The sequence below is a fragment of the Jaculus jaculus genome, chromosome 9, assembly GCF_020740685.1.
Source record: "Jaculus jaculus isolate mJacJac1 chromosome 9, mJacJac1.mat.Y.cur, whole genome shotgun sequence".
Lineage (NCBI taxonomy): Eukaryota > Metazoa > Chordata > Mammalia > Rodentia > Dipodidae > Jaculus > Jaculus jaculus.
The window spans coordinates 2,222,237-2,249,591 of NC_059110.1; the positions used below are offsets into that span (position 1 = coordinate 2,222,237).

Below are 27,355 nucleotides of genomic sequence, written 5' to 3' on the forward strand. Positions count from 1 at the left end.
TATGACAGAGAAGAATTTTTGTTTTTCTTAACCACATACACATTCATTCATGGAAATCCATTCTGTGACTGGCCCTCTAGAGCCTAGGCAGATGCCAGAACCCATCTGAGCAAAGGGGACAGTGCCAGAAATTATAGTGTTCATGTGTTGTTTTCCCCTTCCACTGGTGCAGGGAAGGATCATATTCTTTCTGAAGAAATCCACAGCTCTCCTAGTCCATCACTGAGCCACAGAACAGTTTCAGCCATATACTCGCCCCATAATTTTTGTAGTCTTCCTTCTCTATGAGGATGAAATACCTGTGAATTTTTGCGAATTTCTTCAGGTGAATGGCTCAAGTATAACAGTTCCCCTTTTTCTTTTCCCAGCGTGTAACCCGTTCCCAGGAAGAGCTTCGGGAAGAGAAAGCTTACCAAGTTGAGCGACATAGAGTAGAAGCCACCATGGATGGAAAGTGTGATAGCGATATGTGGATCAATCAGAGCTCCTCGGTAGAATCCAGTACATCCAGCCAAGAGCACCTGAACCATTCTTCCAAGTCAGTCACCCCTGCTTCCACCCTGACCAAAAGTGGCCCTGGCCGTTGGAAAACCCCAGCAGCAATACTGCCTACCCCAGTGGCTGTCTCCCAGCCCATTAGAACAGACCTGCCTCCACCACCCCCTCCACCTCCTGTCCACTATGCCAGTGACTTTGATGGGATGCCAGTGGACTTGCCACTCCCGCCCCCTCCTGCCAGTCAGGGGGGAGTCCAGTCAGCACAGGTGGCTGCTGCAGAGAGGAAGAAGAGGGAGGAGCACCAGCGCTGGTATGAGAAGGAGAAGGCTCGCCTGGAAGAGGAGCGCGAGAGAAAGCGCAGGGAGCAGGAACGGAAATGGGGGCAAATGAGAACACAGTCCTTGAACCCCACTTCTTTCTCTCCTGTGGCCGCCCAGCAAGTGAAGCCAGAAAAGCCTTCCACACTGCAGAGGTCCCAGGAAACAGTTATTCGAGAGCTGCAGCCCCAGCAACAGCCTCGTACCATCGAGCGCAGAGACCTGCAGTACATCACCATCAGCAAAGAGGAGCTGTCCTCTGGGGACAGCCTGTCTCCAGACCCCTGGAAGCGAGACGCCAGGGAGAAGCTAGAGAAGCAACAGCAGATGCACATTGTGGACATGCTGAGCAAGGAAATCCACGAGCTGCAGAACAAGGCTGACCGCACCGCAGAGGAGAGTGACCGCCTGCGGAAGCTTATGCTGGAGTGGCAGTTTCAGAAGAGACTCCAAGAGTCTAAGCAGAAGGACGAGGATGATGAGGAGGAGGAAGACGATGATGTGGACACCATGCTGATCATGCAGCGCCTTGAGGCTGAGCGGAGAGCCAGGGTAAAGAGGAAGGGCCTTGGTTGTGCTATCTGTGCTCCCTGTGTTAACTTGCAGGTCTTTGCTGTGGAGTGAAGGAAGAATTAAGAGGCCCCTGAGTGTCTGGTGTTCACTATAGGTATTCTTGGCAGATGTGCTAGAAAAATGAGCCAAGCCCCTAGGGCTGGAATGTTTGGAGATGTGTGCTTTAACAAGAATTAATATAATTCAAATGAGGCTTCATTGTTTTAATTAGTAGCCTCATAGTTATCCTCTTTACAATACTTTGGTTGAGAAAACAGATACCTGATAATGATCACTCACAGTTGTGATCAGAGGTTGGCAAAGTCTCACTTACAGGGCCAGATGGTAAATAACTGAGACTTGAGATAGGCCATGTAGACTGTAACAGCCACTCCAATCTGCTGTCATGTTCAAACAGTCACAGATGTAATACATGCAGTTCTCTGGCTTTGTGCTAATGGAGTCACACGTTACGTGGCTAGAAGCTTGTGGCCCTTATCCTTCAATCGTGAGCAGAGGAAACTTCAGGATGTCAGGCTTCAAACAATGTTAGAGGAAGTAGAATCTATAGTAATGTTACTCAACAGTAAAATTACTGAACAGCAAGTATTTGTTAAATTAATGATTATCATTGTAACAAAAAAGTATAAGAACTTTGTTTATCATTTTATTTATGTTTTCACATTATAAAAATAATTTTTCTTTTGGTTCAAATAAAAAACTTGTTGGGCATGGTAGTGCACGCCTTTAATCCCAGCACTTGGGAGGCTGAGGGGAAAGGATTGCCTTGAGTTCAAGGCCACCCCGAGACTACATAGTGAATTCCAGGTCAGCCTGAGTTAGAGCGAGACCCTGCCTCCTGGGGGGGGGGGAACTTCACAGTAAAATTTAAATTAGCTAAGTTATTAAAATGCCAAATTTTAGATGAAAGGGAGATTTTTTTTTTTTTTTTTGCTACCCTTCCCAGGGGAGCTGTAAATAGGTTTTTATCTTTGTTAACTTGGGCACTGGGTATTACCTTGTCATGTAAGTGAGCATCAATGACAACATTCATTTGTACAATGTAGCATTAGGGAAAATTGCCAAGAGACTGGGCTTTTATCTTTGGATTTCGTTTTTAATTTTAGCTGTTGCACAGTGCTGTTCATTAAAACAATAGCTTTTAGGACAGACATCTTGATCCTTTATATCATGTTAGTGAGTCCACAGAGCCTAGCAGTAGGACAGACCTCTTTCAGTTTGCTCTGTGAATTCTTCCTAAAGTCTCTCACACACATAGTTGTTCATATATACATACCTCAGCTAAACATTTATAACTTTGCCCAAAATTTAGCTCAAATCCTTTTTACACACTTCATTTAAATGAGAATAGAATATAATATTCTTGTTTTATGGGTATTTTTACTAGTGTCAGTGCTAAACTCAAGAATGACTAAATTTACCATAATGACTATTCATAAGAACAACCACCTAATTAGCTAGAACTTTTGCCACAAGGACACCTTGAATAATTTTCATTGTCTGGTGGTCACAGCTGTCAGGCACTCAGAGCCATTGTCAGCTAGACTTGCTGGCCATTGATGGATACAGTGAGACAGCCTTACTTCCCAACTCTGAGATCTACACAAAGGGTGACTTCAGTGCAGTTCCTCCTCTGAGTGTCCAGATGTTACTTATGTCAGGCAAGTGGAGCATCTGCATCTGTTCCTATTGCAGCCAATCCCAGCGATAGTGAAACATTAACTACCCTTATGTGAGGATGAAATTTTTATTGAAATTTGTCAGCTTTTTTAAATGGTTGCTACACTTACTATTTCCAAGCCTTTAGTATGGATTATGATATTTGGAACATTTTATGATAATTTAGTAAGAAGTAATTATATTGATCAGTCATTTTTAGGTAATATCTTAGTCTTTAAATAAGGGCACTAAGAGAATCTTGATTTTTTTACAGTTTTTATGTCTCTTACTGATGAAGCTCATAATACTTAATACCATGTGGACATTTTCTATTTTTGAATACTAGAAGCTAGTCTGGTTCTGTAGTTTTCTCATCGAGTTGTCCAAAACCAGATGAAGCATTACAGCAGCAAAGAATGCCGGTGGCGGAATACAGGTCTAACCTAACTTTTTGTTTCACACTTCATCTTTCTTTTTTTTTTCCCCTTCTCTATTACCTGCAGCAGACTGCTATGCCAGCAATCTCTGTTCTAGATTTGGTATGTTCTTGTTTCTTTCCCTTTTGTACTTTTTTTCTGTCTTGATTTTCTTTTCTCTTTTAGTGGTGGCTGTTTTATGTTCTCAGTAGTCAGTTCTCCCTAGGCTCTCCTGCATTGGGAGACCACCTCTGTGACCATTTAGAAGCATGCCTCTGAATGTTACTAGACTAGTCACCCTATCCTTTTCTTTCCTTTGTTCATTTTAAGTGTTACTGTTTGTTTATGGAATTGACCTTTTCACAGTTTTAGTCATAACATGATTCTGTGTATTCATATATAGTTTCAAGTACTGAGCAAATGAAATACATTTTTCACTAAGTAATTTTTCATTCTTTTAAAAATAGATTTTTAAATATTCACTAGTAATGGACTCATTTGAAATGGAATTGCTATTGCTCACAGCTTTAAATGCAGCTCAGACGTCACGCTCTGCTATAGGAAAAGAGTTACTTAACATGCACGTGGACTTTAATTGGTTCATCAGCCTTGCCAGTTTATAGTCTGCCAGCAAACACCTTCAGTCACTTTGTACTGTGAGGTCAACATGCTTATGATCGGCATCTCATCATTTAGCACTCTGTGCTGAGGTAGTATATCTGTGGCCACCTACTAGACATTCGGTTACATTAAGTCAGTATCTGTTCTAGGTCGTCCAAATGATAAAAAAGCAAGTATCAGACAGTACTTTAAATTTTCTTTACTGGCTTTCTTACCAAATAGTAGGCCTTTCTTTTCAGTTTAAATAATGTGGGTAATATCACCCAGAGAGAAAACTGTATGAAACTTCTTCCCACGTTGATGCTCAGAAGGTATATTTTCTGAGCTCTGTATTTTTGTTCTGTTTTACATGAAACAAAGATAATAAAAGTACACATTTTTTGCCTCTCATTGTATATGAACGTGTCTAGGGGTCAGTTGGAGATTTTTGTTTTGTTTTGCTTTGCTTTGCTTTGCTTTGCTTTGTTTTTGGTTTTGTTTTGTTTTGTTTTGTTTGTTTGTTTGTTTGTTTTGAGAAAGGGCCTCACTTTTTGTCCCAGGCTGGCCCCAAGCCCATGGTCCTCCTGCCTTAGTTTAGGTGTGGGGCAGTTATTTAACGAGTGTGTGCCACCATCCATTCCACAGCAGGCGATAACAGAGACACTGTCTTAAGATATTGGCTTGCTGTTGGCCCAACAACAGTTTTCTGTGCTATAAAGATGTCTGTGATGAATATTACCACTGAGGAATAATGATTGAACTAGATTTTGTATTCTGAGTTTTTCTTATTTTAAAGGGATAAGTAATTTGGTTATTTGAATTGATCTTAAGCACCTTCTAAGTACGTGTTAGCCCAGTTCCCCAGTATTAATAGTAGTAACAATGCCATCTCTTAGGATGTCAGAATGTGCAGCTCTCCTTAGGAACCGCTTCTGTGAAGGAAGCATGGGTTGTGGCAAGCATGTAATCCTGTAGGCAGCAGTGCTTCTCCATGATCAAAGATATGTTCTTAGCATGTGACAGGATGGATTTAGAGGAGACTCCTGGGATAAATGATGTGTCTTGCTGGGAACAGCTGGGTCCCACAAGGTTGAAACACTGCCGAGCCTGGCTCCTGCCCTTCCCCACTCTTCCTACTGCACAGAAACACTATCTCTGCATTAAGTGATACTGCTGGACTCTCTTTCAGCTACATATTCACTGAAGCTGACCAACCCTCCGAGGCTAGTCTCACTTGATTTTGTCGCCACATGTTAATGGGTCATAAGTGCCTAGGACAACATGAACTCACAGGAATGGATGTTGCCAGTGGGAAGATGGTTCTCAGGTGTCACTGGCTTTTCTGATGCATCAGAACCCCAGCTGGGCCCCTCTCAGGTGCCTCACTCACGATTGCTTTATACAGAATGTGCTCAGGCACAAACTTCTGAGCCTTCCAGGTGTAGAAGGGTTTGATTAAAAGCCATCCGAACTTTTGAAGCCTGATTAGAGAACTGGCTTTCAGAGAAACCATTAGCAGGAAATGTCTTCTTGTAACCCATTAAGATTGGAAATACTAGAGGCCCTGCCCAGGGCAGACAGTGCCTCTGCAGGGAAGACAGTATTATTGAAGGAATTAGAGGAAACATGCTCATTCCAAAACACATATGGCAGCCCTGTGGAGTAGGACATAAAATGCTGTGGTCATGCAGGATCAGAGTTGCCCAAAAGAGGTTCAGGTGTGTTGTGGACCTCTGAGCCTTTCTGCTTATATACCTTGTCTCTGGCTACTGGGTTATTTCAACAGCTGAGTGTTAGTTCTTAACATGTGAGGAAATTGTCTTTTTAAAAAAATGTGAACTACATGAGCTGTGCTAAGAGGAATGCCAAGTGTTGTAGATGATCCTCTGTGTCATGGTGTGCACTGCCCCTGTGAGAGACCTTCTGTATCATAAGTGTACACCACTCCTGTGAGAGACCCTCTGTGTCCTAAGTGTGCTTTGCCCCTGTGAGAGAAGACATTGCATTCTATGCTTGGCATAAGAAACTTGCTTGGATTTGGTCTATTGCAGAGCTGGCCTGTGAACCCAAGTCCTGGGGTACCAAAGGGCTAGAAGTCTTACTTTTGGTCAGTAATTGAAGAGCGTCTCTAGAATCAGTGTATTTCTTCAAGGGTTTTCATATATTTGTCTTAATATTGGGAATCCATTTTTTGGAGGAAGAGAACATAAGCAGAAAAAACCCATAGGAGAATTTTTTAAAGAGCTTTAATAGACTTCAAGTTCTGTGTTCAGAAAGAATGTCAAAGTAAAGAGTCATGGCTTTGTTTTGTTTAAACAGCTAATCATGATTGTTAGCTTGTGATCCAGGTATTTTAGTGTGTTTGTGGTATAAAGTTTAAAACACAAAAATCTGAATCTGCACTATTTTATAGCCTGAAGATGCTTTTGTTTTTAGAAATAAGACACCAAAACCTTGGCTCCAGCTTCAATGCCAGCTTTACAGCTCCAGCATAGCGTGGGTGCAGGCAGAACAGCGTGCGCCTAGACCATCTCAAGCGCTGTCCTGACAGCACAGCATCAAGGCCGCAGATGTCTGTCACTGGGCTGCATAGGGGCTAGTTTGATGGCTGAGTAAGAAATTTTCTTTAAAAAAAAAAAATACTGTTTTTTTGATAGAGAGGATGGGCATATCAGGACCTCCAGTCACTACAAACTCCAAGCACGTGTGCCACCTTGTGCATGTGGCTTACATGGGTACTGGTGAAATTGAACCTAGGTCCTTTGGCTTTGCCAACAAGTGCCTTAAGGGCTAAGCCATCTCTCCAGTCTGAGATTTTTTCAGTTTTCTCATTAATGTTTATGGATGGGGGTAAGGAGAGAGACAATATTTTTGTTTGTTTTTGTTTTTTGAGGTAGGGTTTTACTCTAGTCCAGGCTGATCTGGAACTCATATGTAGTCTTGGAGTGGCCTCAAACACAGTGATCCTTCTACCTCTGCCTCCCAAGTGCAAAATAAAAATATACAAATTATTGGAGGATAAAACCTTTAGTTATAATAACATCCGTTAATTTTCCTTACTTTAAAAAAGTAACTTATAGTTGCTGGGGAGATGGCTGAGCAGTTAAAGGTGCTTGTTTTCAAAGCCTGCTGGGCCCAGGTTTAATTTCCCCACACAAGATGGCACATGCATATGGAGTCTGCACTAGAAATAGGCCCTAGTGTGCCCATACTCTCTCTCTCTTTTTTTCTCCCCAAGTCCTCCCATTTCTTTCTCTCTAAAATATTTAAAACTAGAAACTTATGAACTGAACACAGGGAGGTGGCTCCTTGCTGATCATTGTCCCTCCAGATGTGGAACAATTTTGTTTTACAGAACTCACTTGTTTATAGACTTATGAAATAACACTTATATTTAGGAGAATAGTAATTGTTCTGATTTCCTAAAATCACTAAATGATTTGGAAGAGTAATCATCTGTATCAGTGTAGCTTCGGTAGTGTCACATGACAAGCCTGTTTACACGTAGAAAAAAAAGGAAAAGGAAGCTCCTCTTGAGAGCTCAGCCTCACCACTGCCTTGGGCGCACTGTGGAGCACGCGGTATTTGCTGCACTGCTTTTGTCAGTTGTTTTGATGGAGTGCTGTTTCTCACTGTTTGTCCTGATGAGTCTGTTTTGCCATTAGTTGTGACTTCTTATATAGGGACACATAGCAGGCTATGCTCCTCCTTGTACAGTCCTCTGAGGAGGCCACTGTTCCCTGTTCTTACATCCTGGTTCTTTAGTGGCATCTGCTCCTGCTGTAAGGCCTACCCTATAAATCACCCTCCGTGGGCTTATTAGTTACATAGGTTACTCATACTAAAGAAAAAGTTAAGGCCATTTATCTTTTTGAGAAGGCATTTTAGATTTTTGAGAAGTTTCATCATTGCTTATTGACATGAAAAAGCAATAACACAGCCTAATTTATTCTTTACTAGATATACATTGTTTTGCTCCACAGCAACCCAGGAAAAAATTGTTAGATTTTTGTTTCACCAGAATGCATACTACACACTTCAAATCCAAAAGTTAACATTGCAGCTCTTGCTACAAACAATGTATAGAAAAACTGGTCATTATTTAGAAGTTGAACTATATTTTACAGGAAATTTATGTAAGGGGTTTCTGTAGTGGCTAGAGATTAAACAAAATGACTTGGTTTCCTTTTAGATTTTGAGTCTGCTCATGCTGGAGATGTGTCGCAGTAGAGCAGTGGTGTTCTGTAGCCCAGGTCTGGGCCTGCTGAGGGGATTGTGGAGGATGCAGTGATTTCATCATCTCCACAGCCACAGCCATAGGTCCAGATGAACAAAAAGTCTGTCCTGGCTAAGCTGAGAGTCTGTAATACAGAGAAATAGACCAGTAGGATGAAGGAGCCCAGAAACAAGTGAATGCACAGCTAGGATATGTTAAAATATCCATAAGCTATTGAGCAATATAAAGGAGAGGTGTTAGTTACATCTTCTGTCGTTTCAAAAAGATAGAACTTGAATTACCAAAGATAGAAATGCAATCAGATCATGGAACTTGGGTATGTGTCTCCATGTGCATGTGCAGATAGAAACAAGCCAGAATGAGTTCCTTCCAAACCTCAAGTCCAGACTTTTAACTCTGAATCTAGGGTTATGCCATGGAGAGAAAGGAATTCTTAAAAGTCCAGTATAGCATCAGGAAGGAGGTGACGGTAGATGCCAATGGAGGAAGAGCCCTAGAACATGACTCCCACATAGACGTGGGCTGTTGGGAACAACTCTCAGTGGAGGCCAGGCTTGGCGCAGGAAGCCCTGTGCTACCACTGAGCCCCACCTACAGCCTACAGAACACTGGCTCGTGCAGAGACATCAAGGGAGTCTGTAGGTCCTTACGAGTAAGGGCGGACTGTTGATTTGTGGAAGGTAGTGAACTAATTTATTCTAACAAAAGATCGTGCTTGATTAATGCATGGATGTATGAGATAGCATTTCTCTGGAAGGATTCATGGAAGAAAAACTCAGGCTGTGGAGATAGTTTTTAGGTAACCTTGAAATGACAGCAATGTGTGAGTTTTACCACCTTCCAGCAGTTATTTAAGCTGGTGTTTTCTGTGTAGCTGTGTGTGTGTATGTATGTGTGTGTGTGTGTGTCTGCTTGTCTCGTATGCATTTGTCATTACGTCTGTGCTGGTGGGGTTTCCTGGGTTAAAGTTAAAATCAGCTTATTGTTAGTTACAGGATGAGGAGCGCAGGCGTCAGCAGCAGTTGGAAGAGATGCGCAAACGTGAAGCAGAAGACCGAGCAAAACAAGAAGAAGATCGGCGTCGGCAGGAGGAGGAGCGAGTAAAGAGAGATGCTGAAGAAAAGGTTATGGTCCTCTAAAGGCAGCTAGAATTTGACCACATTAGCCTGAAAATAATGATTGTCTGGGGCAAAGGGCACTAGAAGTTTTTGTATCTAGGATACACAAGACAGAACAGGGCCTCATCTCCCCAGCTTTCGCTGTTGGACCAGAAACTCTAGCCCCGTCTTCTGGACTGTCTCCAGGCTCCCTTGCCTTCTGAGCTGGTCTCCCTCAAACTCCTGAGCACCCAGGGCTGCTTAGTGGCATGCCCCTGGGCAAAGGGTCTGTGTGCCTGGGACTCTTTAATTCTTCTCGGACAGGGTTCAGCTTGCTTTTATGAAGGTGGTTGCTCCTTCAGTTACTGTGTGAATTGAGTGTGACCTCTCGGAGAGGCAATACAAGGAACAGATCAAGACAGTCTTCACATTAACCATTGAAAATAGATTATTTGCTAAAACCACTTCATTCTATTGATGTTTAAAAGAACCAATGGCTTATCAGAACCATTATACAAGGAAAATGTAGTATGAAACCTGACATATATTCTGTTTTTTTTTAAGTGACTTCCGTAGTTAAGTTTTAGAAGAGCAGCAGATATTAACATTCTGAGAAGCAGAAACTTTGAGATGTAGTTCTCAGATCTTTCTGCATCTGTGTGTCTAGCTAAAGCTTTGGGGCAAGGAGGCCACTGCCTTGAACCCAGGTGGGCTCTGCCTCTTCCCATGGGGTTGCATGTTGTTGTGCAGTTTGAGAGAAGCTGTTTTTCTCAATTACTTCCCTTCCATGAAGGTAGAAGCCTTGAGTGTTAGTACTTCTGATGGGGAAAGTTTAGTTTTTAATAATTATTTTCTTGATAGTCCAGTGAACTATGTTAATAGACCCTCCCCAAAAAAATTCTCTTTGAAAGCTCTTTGTAATGAAGCAGTGGATTCATCTGTAAGACAGGCTAAGAGTGAGACGGATAGACATGATGTGGCTTATTTAAGTGAAATTAGAGTGGATGGTGTAAGGCAGCGCACTTCCATTAGAGCAATGGTTTCTATGTCATACTGTTACCTGCTCCAGCTGAGCAGTTCTGAAGGCCTCTGACAGGATGTGAGCTTTTAGGGTCAGCTTGCCAATAAGCTTTCAACCTGTGTAATATAAGTTGAAAGTGATGATCTCTTCAGGAAATTAGACATCTAGAATTGGAGCTACATAGTTCCTGAATGTGGTGGTGCTGTGGCGTCCATGACAAGTCCTTGGGTTCTGGGGAGGGGCTTTTCGTAGCCTTCCCGGCTGCCTAACCCTGCTGTTGCTTGTGGCAGCGATTAAGATAGCTCTGGCCTTGCTGGAGCCTTGGCACATGGGGCAGCCTAGTCATAGCCACTGTGTTCATGGACACAACCAGGCTTTGTTTCTGTGTTCAGAAACTCTTAGGTTAATTTTCCAACATGTATTCTCACAACTCCTGATTATGTCAAATACAAATACACTTTATGTTTTAGAAGCTGCTTCTATAATTGAGTGGTTACTGTTTTAAAAAAAAACTTGAAAACTATTTTTAATACAGAATGTCCATAATTGATGGGTTTGTTTTGTCATAGAACATGTGTCATTTTCTGGTAAAGCCACCAAGGTCATTCAATCATATGTGCTCCTACTATAACAGAAGGGTTTGGTCTCTCCCCACAGTGCTATCCAGCAACTGTTCTGATTTCAAGATTCTGGACAGTGCCGTTTAAAAGCCACGGAAGTTGTTCTAGTTTGATTACTCAACCCAAGAAAATAATGACTTTGTGTAGACAAGAAGATAAAACTATCTTTCCTTCAGGATTTCACAACATAGAGCAAGAACATAAAGCAGGAAACTGGGTCCAGGGTAATGACTGGGGCTGGCCTGTAGTCTTCCCTTTTTCTCTCTCAGAAGGTGAAGCGGGGACCATTGTGTGCTCACTGTGTGTGCTTGTGTGTGGTTCTAGAGAGAACAGGGAAAGAATGCAGCATGAAAATTGAAATAGGGTCCAAGAATTTTACCAGTGCCAGCAGTGTCCCTAACATCATTTCTCTGATGGAATGAACTGAAGACTCACTGTACTGTTTGATAGCGTTGACCACTTGCTCAAGTCAAGCAGATTGTTCTGTTTGCTCTCTCTTTTCCTTTCATTTTTGCTTTCTTGTGCTGAAAACTGTCATTCTAACACAACTGTGCTGTTGCTTTTCTGAATGTTAAAAGAATTTTACTACTGTCAACTGTAGTTCGTGCAGATGTATGTCAGAAAAAAATGTACAGTGTATGTCAGAATATATTTGCTGTTACTATTAATGCTTGACTCTCGTTTTCTGTTCCTTAGAGAGTTTATTAAGATTTGAAGTATAGTTAAGAACTGGACAGCATGCTTTCCTTGTTAGACTGTGGTTATGGGAAATTGAGTGGTACTTATGTTGACGGTTTCCTTGTAAAACACAACAGTTGCAGGTAAGTTAATATCCTACCAAAACAGGACAGGAGAGAGAGAGAGAGATTGAGAGGCAAAGGATGATTAAAAAGTGGAGAGAATCTAAAATCTAGATGCATAAATTAAAGGATCCCAAGACTTAATATCATTTATGCTTCTGAGCATTCATGTCACACAGTATGAGTGTACTGTCTTGGGATAAGACAATTTTGGGGTTGACCTGCCTCTTCTATTACAGTAATTGTGACACTTAATGTGACATGTTGTGGACTTGTTGTCAGTATGGTAATGAGAAGTGACAATCAGAACATCCATCATTCCCATGAAGGTCCAGAGGGTTCACGTTATCTATCCCCTGTGACCTAGAACTCTTGCACTTTTGTTTACTCCCTCCTACAGAGGCGACAGGAAGAAGGATATTACAGCCGCCTAGAAGCCGAAAGACGCAGACAACATGAGGAAGCCACGCGAAGGGTGCTGGAGCCCGAGGACCCTGGGCTGTGCCGACCTCCACTTCCACGGGACTATGAGCCCCCAGCCTGTGCTCCTGGCGCCCCTCCTCCCCCGCCTCAGCGAAATGCCTCCTACCTCAAAACACAGGTCCTCTCCCCAGACTCGCTGTTCACTGCCAAGTTTGTTGCGTACAATGAGGAGGAGGAGGAGGACTGCGGCCCAGCAGGTCAGGATAAGTACTCCAGCATGAGAAAGTCTCATGGGCACCTTCCTCCTGCTGCCCTTAAGCCACAGCAGCCCCCCCGCCAGCCACGCCCGGCCTCCGATGGCGTCTTTCTCTCCAACTCATTCCTGCCACCCTTGGCCAAAGCCGACAGAGTCACTCATAAAGCAGGCCAGCCCCCACCCCCTCCAAACAAACCAAGCTTCTACCGTCCCGGCCACTATAAAGGTAGAGGTAAACGAGGGAATGGCAAATCAGACCTTCCTGTCTTGATGATTGGAACTTGGAATCTCTACCCCTGCCACTTGGGATGGTCTGTCGGGGCCTGCCTGCCTTGGCATTGGGCTTACTTGGCCACCTTCAGCATGTTCTCCCCACCTCTGATTTGATGTCCGTGGTGACGCTCTAAATGAACACCCTGGTGCTCTGATTGCCTGTGTACTTCACAAAATTCATCTGTTTGATCCGCTGACAGCAGTCAGTCCTTCTGTTACTATCAGTCATTTGAAGTACTATTGGTCTTGGCTTTCTTCCTATACCTCTCCAAGTAATTCTGACCATGGGTCCAGCAAGTTATTTTCTCACACGTCAGTGTCTCTAAGACAGTGTCAGAGCAGCATTACGGTCACATCCTTTAATGTGAGTAGAACACTTAGTTCTCTGTCAAAGTGGCCTTTGCAGCACTCTTCCTTTGAGGTGGCTTGGTTGAGTGGCAGAGCATCCACTGAGCGTGGGGACCAGCACAACTTTAAGGCCTGACGCAAGCTGCTTTTACGCAGAGAGCCTCTTCTCTCCTCCCTCTGTCTTTCACTGGTTCCCTTCCCTTCTGCTGCCTTGCTTTTCCAGTTACTGCAGCACCACCAGCCAAGCATTTTAGCTTGCAGCCATCATTAGTTCCAACCCTCCCAACTGAGTACTGAGCACACCAGTTCTCATGTTTGTGTCAGGACACAGAGGCCACTGCCTGCAAAACCCAGTGGGCGTTGAGTGTTATGTTGGACATGTAGGTGGACTCGATTCAGATTGAGATTTCACACTATACATACTATAACGGAACTGGATTCTGGCACCAAACATGTAGTCATGTGGCTTTAGTGAGTGCCTAGCTTCTACCTAGGCAGGTGTGGACTCAGCAAGATCCTGTCTCTTGTGTGAAATAGGAGCTTTGCCAGAATTTTTTCCCACCTGTATAAGACCTTTATTTCAAAGACTTAGTATGTAATATTTTGTTTGAGTCACTCTGGAAACCAAAATTAAGTATTTTTATGAGATTTGTATTACAGGTGTTGAAAATGTGGTGCCTTTTCAAGACATTTATAGAATAGCTATAAATTCCAAAGCAAGATGCTATTGGTCATGTATCAGGTTTCATATGCTAGACTCAATATATTTATGAGTACCATTACAAATTTGGTAGCACGGTATTATAACTAGGAATTATATGTGACCACTTTGGCTCTCAATTAAACCAGAAACTTGATGTCACATTAAAAGTACCACTTAGGAGCAGGTCACAGTCCACATCCAGGTTTGCAATCTGTGTGGCGCTGTCTGAAGCACATGCAGGGAGTGCCCTGGCCTGTCCTTTCACCTTCCTCACGTGCCATCTCCCTGTCTAGCCTTCCTCTGATAAAGCACGCTTCTGCAGATGGGACTGGACTTCTTCCATAGGTCCTGTGACAGTCATAATAGATATTGGCTTCAAAAAACAATGTGTTTTTTATTACTGAAGCTCTTTAGCTATTACTTGTAATTGGCAGTTTTATTATATTGTAATGAAGTTTTAGAAGCTCTGGAAATTTTGAAAGAATTGAATTTTGCCCGTGGAAGAAGCCAGTATCATTCTCAACAAAGCTCAAAAGTATAAAAGCAGTGTTTTTAGAAACAGACAAAATTTGATATTGAAAAGAACCAACTATGCACATAACATCTGTACCAGTCCACTGTGGTGCTGGGAGGTCGTCACACATTTCTGTTTCATCTTTTGAGTCTTTGCTGAAGGGTCACCCTCTGAGTGACTTAGAAAGCCTGGGCTCCTGAGGAGTAAGGGTGGCATGCAGAGGCTGCTGCTGTGCATTGTCTAGGCATGTCCCAAGAAATTCTGCATGGCTGGCTCTTTCATTTAGAAGAAAATTAAATATTCCATATGTTTATATGTTCTAAGGAAAAAAATATGACAGTAGCTTTGTAGCTGATTTGATCTAGTAGTTAGTGGTCCATTTAGTACTCCAGCCTGAGCTACAAGCAGAGAGTTCATGTTAAAACGCATGCTGATTTTGATGATGACATTATCATGTGCTTGGATACATTTAAACCCTTTTGTCTGCATGATCTCCTTTGATTTTCAACACCCTCTCCAAGTCTGTAGCAAATACTGACAAACTGGTGGCATCAGAACTGGTGCCAGGTTCTTGGCAGACGTGGGGGCAGACCAGAGGCCAACCAGGCTTCTCCCTCCCACCTTGCTGCTTTGAGCCTTGTTTTCATTTTTATCAGGATTGTCTATGTACAGCATTAGTGTGGAATACTGGGAGGAGATGGTGTTTTATTGTTAAAGAATTTTGACACACATTTAAACATTTATCTATCTTGTTTTGATTTTGTTGGGGTTTTTTTTGTTTGTTTTTGAGGCAGGGTCTCACTGGAGCTCAGGCTGACCTTGAACTCACCCAAGCGTAAACTAACTCATGACAATCCTACTCAGCCCTCCCAAATGCTGAGACACTATTGGTGCAAGCTATTATACCCAGCTCTTGTTTTGTGTTTTGATTTTGTTTTTGTTGGCTTTTGTTGTTGTTGTGTTTTGGTTGGTTGGGTAGCTGATTGTTTTTTGTAGCTCGTTTGCTTTAAAAAGACTTTATTTTGTTTGGGAAAAGAAGTCCAGTAGATACCTAAAAGAAAGGAACTTTAATCGCATGCTTACTTATTAATCTTAGGAGTAGTATTTTTTTCCCCAACGTTTTAAGAAAATTACTCTGGTGTATCAGGAGCATGTCTTCAAGGCTTTACTGTGCTCCCTACTTTAGTTTCTGCATCCCTGGTAATCATGCATTGTATCTGATCTGAGCATCGCATGTGTTCACTGCAGTCCTTCATTCTAGTAACAGAGGACACTGGGTCAGTTACTCAGCACCTGTGAGACATAGCAATAGGATTACTCAGGCTACTAAGAAATAAATTTCAAATTGATGAATCTTTGATCATATGAAGAGCCCTTGCTTTCTCATTTACTCAGTAATTAAAGGTCTCGCTTTTTTCTGAGATCACTGCTTATTTAAAATTGTGAGTCAAGTTTTAGAGAAAATCAAACATTTTAACTTGGAATTTTTCTTTCATGAAAAAGGACCACACACTTTCATGGAGTCTGCTGGGACAGTTACAGGAACTCATGACGCGTCTAGGGAGTCCAGAGAGAAGCATGCTAGAAGGTACTTACTTCTGGTCTGGGCCTTACTGCTGGGCTGGGCCTGTGGTGGCTGTTCTCACTGCACTTGGCATTTCTGAATGCGTAAAACTTCATTATGAGTGCAAATGTTTCCCACAGGACAAATTGTGCATACGTGGGCTTTTCCTATTTTATTTTTTTCTTTTTTGAAACCTAATGTCACTCCACAGGTCTGTCTGTATGTATACCTAGAACTCACTATTTAGCCAGGATGGCCTCAAGCTCGGGGCAGTCCCCCTGCCTCAGCCTCACAAGTGCTGGAATGGCTTTTTTTTTTTTTCTTTTACATCTTCTTATGGACATCCACCATACACACACACACACAATGTACCCTGGTCCTAATCCCCTCCAATCCCCTTTCTTTGTCCCCTTTCCCATCTCCTCACTGAATTCCTAGGGTTTTTTGTTTGTTGTCTCTTCTTTGCCCCTCCCAGCACCCTTGCCTTGGGCCTAGGGAGTCTCCCCTGGTTGACGTTGTATCCCACTGTCTCCCACCCAGCCTGTGTACCTGCTTCCCCATGCCAGCCCTACACTCCCCTTACTTAATAAAGTCTGCTCAAGGCTTGGCATGGTGGTGCACACCTTTAATCCCAGCACTCAGGAAGCAGAGGTAGGAGGATCTCTGTGAGTTTGAGGCCAGCCTGAGACTACACAGTGAATTCCAGGTCAGCCTGAGCTAGAGTCAGACCCTACCTCGAAAAACCAAAAAGACTAAAAATAAAAAATAAAATCTGCTCACAAATGAGAAGGTGCTCAACAGTTACTGGTGCAGACTTGCAAACTCAGCCAGAAGCTCCTCAAGCAGGAGCCTCTGCTGTGACTCCTACTTGCTGGTCTCTCGAGGTGGGCTCTCTGTAGCCCAGGCTGACCTGGGATTCACCATGTAGCCTAAGCCTGGCCTTGAACTCACAATAGCCCTACTCCTGCTGCCTTCAAGTGCTGGGATTAAAGATGCATGCCACCACACCCAGCATCCCTAGGTTCTCCAGCTAGTCCCTCCTCTTAATTTGAGGTTATCATTTTTTCTTTGCCCTCATAAATTATGCAGGTCTTACGTAGGTAATATCAACTACTGTAAGGTTGTGAATACAGTGGTGACTTTGTCTCTAGAAGACAACACTCCCAAACAGTTCTGTCCATCCATTGACTCTTACATTCTTTCTGCCAACTCTTCTGCAATGGTGTTTGAGCCTTGGAGGGTGTAATAGATGTCTCTCAGTGTTCCAGTGTCACTTTTCCTCAGCCCTTTAATGAGTTTTGTGTCTCCTTAGTAGTAATTGCTATCTGAAAAGAGAAATTTCTGTAACTAAAAGCTAGAGTAGCATTAAGCATTAACATATGGGAATAACATATTTAGAGGGCAGTTTAGTGGACATAGTATATCCATGTAGCCGAACAACAGTAATAGCTACTACCCCTCCCCCAGCTTGACCTCCCCAGCCACAGGCTGTTGGCTGGTTTTTAATAGCAGGCATGAAGTCCTCCTGTGGAGCAGGCCTCAAATCCAATCAGAGAGTAGTTGGTTTCCCCCATAACAGACATGCCACCATGGCATCAGCTGGCACATGTTGTTTAGCTGACCAGTCATGTCGTTCGCAGAGTCAGCTGATGCTGAGTCAGTTGATGACTTTTCTCTACCAGCAGCCTGCATAGCACTTTCCATCACTGTGCAGCTTGTCTACAGGGAAGAAGCTTCCAGCTCAGCTCCAGCGTGATTTCCCAGTGTCTTGAAGCCCAAGCATGTGTTGTCTTCAGCAGTAAAGTCTGACCCATACTTCTAGCGGGCAGTGAGGAACCATGGCTGTAGCTGCATTGTTTGGGAGCATCACGAGCTTCCCTCACCACCTGCTCACTGTGTGGTGTCCCGTGGGATGGTTTTGGTTTCTGTTGCTAACGCAGTTCTCTTTGGGGCAGTGACGTTGGGCTCACTGTAAGGCCAGGGTACTAGAGGCAGTAGCCATGCTATACTACCAACAGACAATGGCCATGGCCATTGTCTTCCTCAGCCTAGAAGGCCAAGGCTGGTGGTACAGGCTTGATGTCACTATAAACTCTTCTTCCCTGGGTTTGCTTCTTGCCAGCTGTTCTCATCGAGCTCATTTGAACAGACCAGTACTGTTCCACCAGATATCATTAGGGGAGATCTGTAGTTGCCTCTCAGATACATAGACTGTTCCGTGAAAAATGCTGTTTTTTTTTAACACTTTCCCCATTAATTAAAGTTGTTCAACTGATAAGAAATGCCAGTGTGCTGAAACTGTAGTCACTAGAGGCTTTTGAAAGTTACCATATTAGTAAGGGTAACATTTTTCTTATTTTTCTGTATGAATTTATATAATAGTATTGCTTGTGGGTATTAAAAAAAAAAAAAGCTGGGCATGGTGGCACTTGCCTTTAATCCCAGCACTTGGGAGGCAGAGGTAGGAGGATCACTACGACTTCGAGACCATCCTGAGACTATAAAGTGAATTCCAGGTCAGCCTGAACTAGGTAGAGTAAGACCCTACTTCAAAAAAAAGAAAAAAGAAAAAAAAAAGTTACAGACCCTTGTCCTCTTTGTAGGTTTAAATTTAATTATATGAGCATATGTTTGTTAAAAGTTCTGTTCAGGCAATAGTGTGGATGTGCTTCTGCCTGTGCCCCAGTGAATGGAATTATAGCCTTATTCAACAGAGAAGGAGTCTCCCTAAAACTTTCTACTAAAGTGACCACAAATTTTCCTCCTTACAGACAAGTTGTTTGTGTTTTGGTAAGTAATCATTTGTGTTTCCCTCTTGCGCAGCCAAGATACAGACATACCTGGCAGCTCTGGAGCCCCTGAAAGCCTGACCTTCAAGGAGCGCCAGCGCCTCTTCTCACAGGGACAAGACGTGTCTGACAAAGTGAAAGCTTCTCGTAAATTAACAGAACTTGAAAATGAACTGAACACCAAGTGAGAAGAGGAGCAGCGTACCTTGTAGTCACAAGTCTCCCCCAGTGGTGGTTGGCAGGGTGAGCCTGAAGAAGAGGGACAGGTTACATTTCTGAGTAACTTCTGATTACCGTTTCTAAAACAGTTGTGATTTGGACATTCTCTGGTTCCAGGAGTATTATTTATATTAATTAGCAGTTGTCACTTGTACATGTAAGCTCTGACCAATTCTGGTGGTCAGACTCTCACGAAGGTGTCGTCGTCGTCGTCATTGCTGTGGGCTTCTTTGTGGAGTTGTGGGCTCAGGGCAGAAGAAAGGGCAATACGGCCATGGGTGTTTCCTCCTGTCCTCCTCCATAGTCAATCCAAGGACCATAGCTCAAGAATGTCTGTGACTGTTCTTTCTCCAAAATTTGTTTTGACTCAACTACCCCGACCACAATATTGTCTAGTGGAAACAGTCTATCTGCAAGAGCAAGGACTTTGAACCCAGAGCCACTCTGTGCCTCTCGGTGACTGTCCTGGGAACCTAATAAAATGTGCCCCAGGCAGCTAGCATGGAGCTTCCCTTAGGCAGGGTGTACAGCCAGCCCCTTTGCTCCTAACAAGTGTGAGCCTCCTGATCAATTCTAAATGTTTGATTAAGTTAAATATCTGCTCAATATTTGATTTTGAGTATTCTTAAGAAAATGTTGATTTAATCTTAAGGGATTTTATTTTTATAAATGTCAGATTGTTGGACCAATCATTGGTGGAAACTGAAGACGACAGTTATGTCAGAAAGGTGACTGATAGTTCAGGTATTCTTAGGAGTCTCCACATAGCCCTCTAGCTGAACAGGGATCCAAACATCTGAGAAGAATGAAAGAGTCATAGGTGACAGTCAGAACTGTCTAAGGAACTATAAATTGGGAAAAGAGATTTACAAGGATATGCTATCAGAAAAGGAATTAAATCACTGTGCCATCTGTAACTTAAATATGAGACTAGCTCATGGTAGTTCAGGTTCTTGTCTCCTGACAGTACAGTGGGTTCTTGAACTCACGAGTTACGTGTGAGCGCTGTCCTCCCTGCAGCTCTGTGGGCATGTGACTGAGGACGGGGACACAGACCTCAGTGTATTTATGTTGTGTGATGTTGAAAAGGTAAATGACTTTGTGACTTGAAGCACACTTCCTATTGGACAAAGCCCTAATGTGGGTCCAGATGATCTTTTTGTACCATACTGCTCTCTTACAGACCTGCATGTCAGGAAAATCTGCACACTTTCAAATAGAAGAGAGGCATTTGCCACCCTAGAAGCCACTTTTAGTAAGAGTTGTATGATAAATCATTGAAAGTGCAAGTGTAAATATTTTTTTATGTGTATCAGGTTTCTTATTTGAAAGTGTGCCTCCACCATTTCCTCTGTAAGAGAGTCTAGTGGTCCTGAGAGTTGATGAAGGATTTGCACGCTTGCCTGGGAAATGCAAGCTCCTCCTGGTGTCCAGAGAACACTGGCAGCCTGCAGGGTACATCCACACTTCCCTAGAGAAGAGCATGCAGATGTGTGTGCAAAGACAGACCCACACAAAATCTGTGTGTCTGTGCATGGGAACATCTGTGTGTGTGCTTATAAAACCCATAGTGAAGGAGACGTGGCCATCCCTGGACAGTGAGGTCAAATGTGAACGTGTGTAAGAGCACATTTTGCAATGTGCGTTGCTATGGTAACATCCAAACTGCTGTAGTTTTCCATTTCTACTGTATTTCAGTTGCAACCTATTTTTAATAAACTTTGTATCTATTTAAGTGTACTTAATGTTTCCATCTGTGGGAAGTACATGCTGATGCCACTGAAGACTTGGTGGCTCTCACATGGTCCCATGTGAGAACTCGCTCAGCTTCATGACTCTTCTTTGACCCGGCAATCCCAAGTGGGCCCTGGGCGCCTTTCCTCTCCTCAGATTCACAGCCCTTTCCTGGACCAGAGCTCCTGAGCATGCTGTCAGTGGTGAGTATACTGCCAAAGAGGTGTTCCAGAGACATACTCAAGTGCAAGAAGCCTTTCAAGGGAGCTGCTAGGAAGGGGTGTGTTTGTCACAGCATAAGGTGTACTGGCCAACTCCATCTGGCCACAAGCAAGAGTTGTGTCAGGCCTGGTACGAGAAGACTGCATCTGTATGCCGTCTTGCATCAGATCCTGCCAGGAAGTATATTTTCCCATCCTCTACCTGTCTGTGAGCAGTGGAGCGGGGCTGTGACCTGGAACTTCGTGGCTTTTTAAAAGGAGGGTGGAAGTTGTTAGGCAAATGACACAAAATTTCAATAAACAGGAAAAGCAAGTTTTGAGATCTTTGCAGGTCAGGGTCTTCAGTCAATAATGAATTTGTACACATGGAAAAAGCATGAAGGAAGGAACTTACTGGATTATCATTTATTTTTAAATTTTTTTTATTTGAGAGAGAGAGAAATAGTCAGGGGCAGAGAGAAAGAGAATGGGTGTGCCAGGGCTTCTAGCCCCCTGCAAACGAACTCCAGATGCATGTGTCCCCTGTGCATCTGGCTTACTTGGGTCCTGGGGATTGAACCTGGGTCCTTTGGCTTTGCAGGCAAGCACCTTAACCACTAATTTCTCCAGCCAATTGTCATTTATTATACTACATTAAAATTGACACTCATAGAAGCTGAGACTTACTGCTAATCCACTGTTATTACATGCCCTGCAGGCAAGTCCTTGATAATATCCTGGTAAGTGCCATCTCACAGAAGTTTGCTCTCCCATGTTTTAAGGTAATTCCACAGATGTTATACATTAAGGGAAACAAGTGAAAATGAGGTGAATTGACATGGCAGAAGGAAAGGTAACCCCACAAGTGGTGGGTGTTCCTGCCTTTGTCGTCTAGTTTATCCATGAACTCAGATAACTTGGAAGGGCACGTGCTCCACTTCAGATTGGAACACTTGTTCAGCAGAGCACAGGTCCTCAGGACCCAGGCCTCCCCAGTTAGCGTGGGAAATCTTTCACACTATAGGTTTGCTAGGCTCTGGGGAGGCTGGAGCAGGTGCTAAAGAGGTACCTTGATGGGTAGGAGGCCCGAAGCCTGTGCTTAAGCCTGGCCATGCCCTGCACCAGCTGCTTTGGGCTGTTGGGGGGCGGGGGGGGCTACATGCCAGGGAATGGGTAGACTGAGCAAGGTTTCTCTGAACTGCAGGAACAACAGCTGTTGCATCAAGTGCAGGTGAGTAGGGGGAGGCTGGGGTCAGGATCACCCCTCCTGGGGCCATGGGAGAACTTGAGAGTGTTTGAGAAGGATCCCTGAATTAGGAGTCCACACCCGAAGGGATTGTCTTCCTGTCCACCCTCACATTCTCAACTGGTGCTCTTACTGCCTACCCACCCTGTCCTATCTAAAGCCTTCCTGCCCAGCAACCTGAGCATCTGTGGGCAATGTAGGCACTGTGAATGCAGCGGTTAATGAACAACAGATAGAATCCTGGTCGTTGTTGTCTTGGAGTTCACAGCTGGGTAAGGAAGAGATGAATAAAAGAAAAATATGTTTGGGCTGGAGAGATGGCTTAGCGGTTAAGCGCTTGCCTGTGAAGCCTAAGGACCCCGGTTCAAGGCTCCGCCCCCCCCCCCCCCCCCCCGGACCCACGTTAGCCAGATGCACAAGGGGGCGCACGCATCTGGAATTCGTCTGCAGTGGCTGGAAGCCCTGGCGCGCCCATTCTCTCCCTCTCTCTCTACCTCTTTCTCTGTCTGTTGCTTTCAAATAAATAAATAAAAATAAACCAAAAAAAATTTTAAAAAAAATGTTTGTGTCGAAGGCTGCCAAGTGAAGTCCCTGGTCCTTGTAAGCATTCGTAAACAGGCCATGAGAAGGCCGAGAGTTCATGACTGGGCTGCAGGGACAGGAAGCCCTTATCAGGCAGTAGAGGCACAGGGTTTGGGGAAAAGTCCCCTGTGGAGAGAAAGACACATGTCACCGGCCAGGGCTTGGTGGCTTTCAGGAAACAGCATAGAGGCCAAGGGGACAGCAGGAGCTAGGGCCATGCAGGGTCAAGCAGGACACTCCTGGACTTTTGTCTAGAAATCGAGATCTTAAGTTGTTGAGTTGAAAGGAATACTTTGTAGAAAGTAGTGGTTCTGGGCCAAAGGGGCCACAAGGACCTACGGAAGAAATCCCTTGCGGGACAATGCTTCCGTGGTAGAGGATGAATGAGCTCCATGGCCTGCTCCACGCGGCTCTGTGAGAGCCCCAGGTGGCAGCAGCTTAAGGTCTTTGAAAACTGGCCAGAGACTCGTATGGGAACAGACATTGGTTCAGGTCGAAGCAGGAGAACTCCCTGGGTGTGTAGCCAAAAAGATGACAGACACTTCCTGTTCCTTAACACCCGGCTCAGGTACCCTAACCTCACCAGGAGAAACAGACCTCCGCACGTGCCTGTCCAACGTGGAAGTGAGGTGAGTCGGGGGTCTCTTCACCTAATTGCCACCAGGAGGGGCAGAAGTTTCACCCACTTCAAGATAGCAGGCCAGGAATTTGGGGGTCAGTGACTCTCAGCCCAGTTCAGTGCTCTAGCACAGGCTGCATGTGCAGCTCAAAAGACGAGGGGCAGCTGCTCCACTGGGAGCGCAGAACCACCTTCCACCCACCCCCAGGAAAGGTGTTCCTGAGGGTCCCTGGCTGGGATTGCAGCTTCCACAGAGAAAGGCCAAAGTTCAGATGGCTTCACTGAACTTGCCAGCCATTTAAGGAATGAAGTCCCCCAAAGAATAGAGAAGGAATTTCACAGTCTGTGAAGCCAGTACTTCCTGGATGCCCAAAGCACACAGAAACCACGGGAGGAGCAGGCAACAAGGGCTGCAGTGAGGTCTTGTGAGTACAGATGCTAAACCCCTCAGCAAACCGATCCCAACACAGTACTAAAAGGATTGCATGCCATGGCCAAGTGGTATTTATCCCAGGAATGCAAAGTCTGTTTAGTGTTCAAAAATCAACTAACGTAACAGACGGTGTCAATGAAATGAAGGCCACAAACCTTTATAATCACATCCATAGGCTCAGAGAAAGCATCTTGTCAAAATTCAATACCTCTTCCTATTGAAAACACTTCACCAAGCTGTATATTATAGCACACACCTTTAATCCCCAGCACTCAGGAGGCAGAGGTTGGAGGATCACTTTGAGTTTGGAGGATCACTTTGAGTTTGAGGCCAGCCTGGTACTAGAGTTAAGTCCCAGGTCAGCCTGGGCTAGAGTGAGACCCTACCTTGAAAATTTTAAAAGAAAAGTACATAAGCAACCAAGTAGGAATGGAAAAGAAATCCCTCTAGTGACAAAGCATTCATGAGAACCCCACTTGGCCATGAGAGTTAAGAGCTTGTCCTGAGACCTGGAACATTAGAACTGCATCCCTTTTCGGCACCACTGTCCAGTACTGTTCTCTAGGGACAATGTCATTCAGGCAAGAACACTAAAAAGAAAGCATATCTTCACCAGAAGGGAAAAAATTATGTGAGCTCTGATGGCTTGACATCGTAGAAAGAAACCTGAAGCAACCCAGTAGAACATTTTGCACTTTAAAAAAAAGGTTACGTAAAACCAAAGGGTACAAGAACTGTCAACAAAATTAAATTTTATTTGTATTTCTTTGTTGTAGCTAGGAACAAAGCAAAGACAAAATTAGGAAAATTTCCATATACAGTACCATTAAAAACATATCAAGCTGGACATGGTATTCCACCCCAGCAATGAGAAGGTCATTGTAACATTTGGTTACAAAGATGCACAACTGTCAGGACCTCTGTGCTGCTGGGACTGGATGATTTATTAAGAACATTTGTCTATCTCGTCTGCAGTCCAGGATGAAAATACTTCACGTTTGGTGTCTGGGGATGATACTGTCAAGATGTCCCCGTGGTGGGTTTTAACTATCTCCCCAGCCTATGCATCTGTGAGGGTGGAGCCTTTTCACTGTCAGCTCCCAAAGGTCCCATCTTTGGGAGTGTGCCATCACACCATCCAGTCATAGAATGTTTCTAGAAGACTTCATGACCATTTGCATGAAGTCCCTTTATTGATGATGTGCTTCTGGGACAAACCTCTGGGTACGGACACAATTTTACCCATATCATATTTGAGTGCCTCTCCAGAAAGCAAAATAAACAGTCCCTCAACGACAGCTCTGCACACCTTGTCTCACATTTCCGTTATAAGTTCCATTCTGAGTAGCCTTCCTGATAACTAGCAAACAGGAAGCTTTCATTTTCCTGACCTGTGCTTCCTGCCTCCTCAAGATAGGCTCCACCATGGAGAAGCAGCAGAGGCAGGGTCACCTGGAGCAGAGGGGACAGGGCCTTCACCACAGCCAATATGTCGCCTTCCCTTGGCCTCACCTCCTTACCCTGCCTCTCCCGGGTGCTGCGTCTGGATGCACAGTGCATCTCCTGTTCACTGGAGACCACTCCTCAAAGGCCCACTGAAACTGCTCCAGTGTGAGGCGTCCTTTTGCTCTGCTTCCTCCTGTGAACCTGCTGCTGGGCCTGAGGTCCATGGCAGAGCCTGAGGCTACAACTCCATGTGGGTGTGGTTCTCTTCTCCCAGGGTCAGGAGCCTTGGTAGTTCCTGGACTGTATTGTACCCCAGTTAGTCAAATGGAAGGTGGAAATGGGGAATGTGTTAGCACTCTTTTAATCTCCAAGGAATGGTGAGTCCACCGTCATCCTCATGTGGCCTCAGCAAGAGCCATAGTCTGCAGTGACCCTAACCAAGTTGTAGGAGCTTGCTCCTGAACCCCACTTTTGTTTGCTGCTGAGCCTTTCCCTCTGCACGGTTCAACTCCCAAGTTCTCAGTCTGGCCTGCCTGCGGTCCTCCTCTGCCAGCTTTGCATGGAGTTGTTAGGTCTACACAGACTGCTGCCAGTGGCCCTTTCTAGAGCAGGTCAATTGGGGTCTGCTCCTGGGACTGGAGCCCAGGTTAGGAGGGGCCCGCCCTCAGGCTCTGCCTCCACGGGGTCACACTGCCGAGGCTGAGGCCTGCTTCCTTTTCTGCCCTTTCTGAAAAGCAAGGAGGACACTTCTGCTCAGGAACTGAGCACAGATCTGTTGTTTGACACGCTGTGACCTCCCCTACTTGAAATTGGGGGCTGCAGCACTGCATGGTTTGAGCTGTCATCAAGGTGACATTAGTGGTGTTCAGCCCTGTGATTCACTGTGTTAGGATGCAGGCTTTTGCCCCTAAAAGGTGGTCCTGCCAGTAGCCACTGCTTGTATGCACGGTGGGAAGACATACCCCCAAATGAGTGCCATGGGAAAAGTACAACCTGGCAAACCCATACTTTTTTGCTGTTTTGTTTGTTTTAAAATATTTTATTTAGCCAGGCATGGTGGCACACTCCTTTAATCCCAGCACTCGGGAGGCAGAGGTAGGAGGATCACCTTGAGTTTGAGGCCACATAGTGAATTTCAGGTCTGCCTGAGCTAGAGCGAGACCCTACCTCAAAAAATCAAACCATAATGGGCATACCAGGGCCTCTTGCTGCTGCAAACGAACCCCAGACACATGTGCCATTTTGTATATCTAGCTTTATGTGGGTACTGAGGAATTGAACCTAGACTGGCAGGCTTTCCCACTAAGTGCCTTTAACCTCTGAGCCAGCCCCAAACCCACTCTTGGCTTTCTTAGTTTGGGACCCTCCACCAATGGCCAGAAACCAGGATCACTGAACCCCAGTGACCAGCCCTCTGGCTGTGCACCGCCATCACTGGAACCTGTCTACTTACCTAAAGTTTTAAGTGGTCACCCCGAAACTCCATGGCAGCACTTCAAGGGCAGGAATTTCCCTTCACTTTCCCTCCCCCACCCGACCCCATGCTCCACAAAGGTCCAGGGAGAGCTTGCAGAAGGCATGTGAGTTTAGAAGTCTTGGTGCCTCTTGCCCCTCAGGCTAGGAGTTGTCCTTAAGAGAGCGCCTAGACCCTTTCCCTGTTTAGAGCTTTTTGCACTCCTTTTCCTGCCCCTTCCTTTTGGAGATCAGCCATTGTGGCCTTGGCCTTGGCTTTGGCTTGGCCCTCTCCCTTGAGTCTTGCCTGTCCTCTTGTCCTCTCCATCTGGCTGTGCCTCCAGGCTCAGCCCTGGGCACCCTCACCTTGGACCATCCTCCCTCCTGAGACTGTCCACATCCCCTCTCCCCCTCGTGGTTTAAGCTCCATGCAGTAACTCTCCTCTGGGTAGTGGGTGTGTCATGAACCAGCAGACACTGTCCTTTCCTTAGGGAAAAGGCATCTGCTGCATTTCAAGGTTGTAAGACTTTACACCATCTTTTCTTTCTTTCTGTACAGTACCAGGACAGGATCTGCAGGAGCCACAAGGCCCAGCACTGACTCTGCTCGGGGAAAAGGTGTGTCTGCAGCAAAGTGTACAGCCGGCCCTCCTCCAGCTCTGCTGCCGGACTCAGGTAGAAGTGACCTCGTCTCCTGCATTTGCCAGGGTTCTCTA

The 27,355-nt window shown here is 44.7% G+C and overlaps 1 protein-coding gene across 17 annotated transcripts in view; it reads left to right on the forward strand.

The window, feature by feature from the left end:
* The window catches only part of Afdn (afadin, adherens junction formation factor), a 135,729-nt gene extending 115,062 nt beyond the window's left edge, over positions 1-20,667 (forward strand). For 7 of the 17 annotated variants that reach the window (XM_045159414.1, XM_045159422.1, XM_045159426.1 and 4 more), the window contains 6 exons: positions 369-1,367; positions 3,551-3,586; positions 9,290-9,424; positions 12,239-12,518; positions 15,859-15,943; positions 18,743-20,667. In XM_045159414.1, the coding sequence (XP_045015349.1) occupies positions 369-1,367; positions 3,551-3,586; positions 9,290-9,424; positions 12,239-12,518; positions 15,859-15,943; positions 18,743-18,896 (1,689 nt within the window). In that variant the 3' untranslated portion in view covers positions 18,897-20,667. The remainder of the gene's footprint in view (positions 1-368; positions 1,368-3,550; positions 3,587-9,289; positions 9,425-12,238; positions 12,519-15,858; positions 15,944-18,742) is intronic. The other 10 variants (XM_045159423.1, XM_045159432.1, XM_045159424.1 and 7 more) reach the window with 5 other exon arrangements.
* The last annotated feature ends 6,688 nt before the right edge of the window (positions 20,668-27,355 follow it).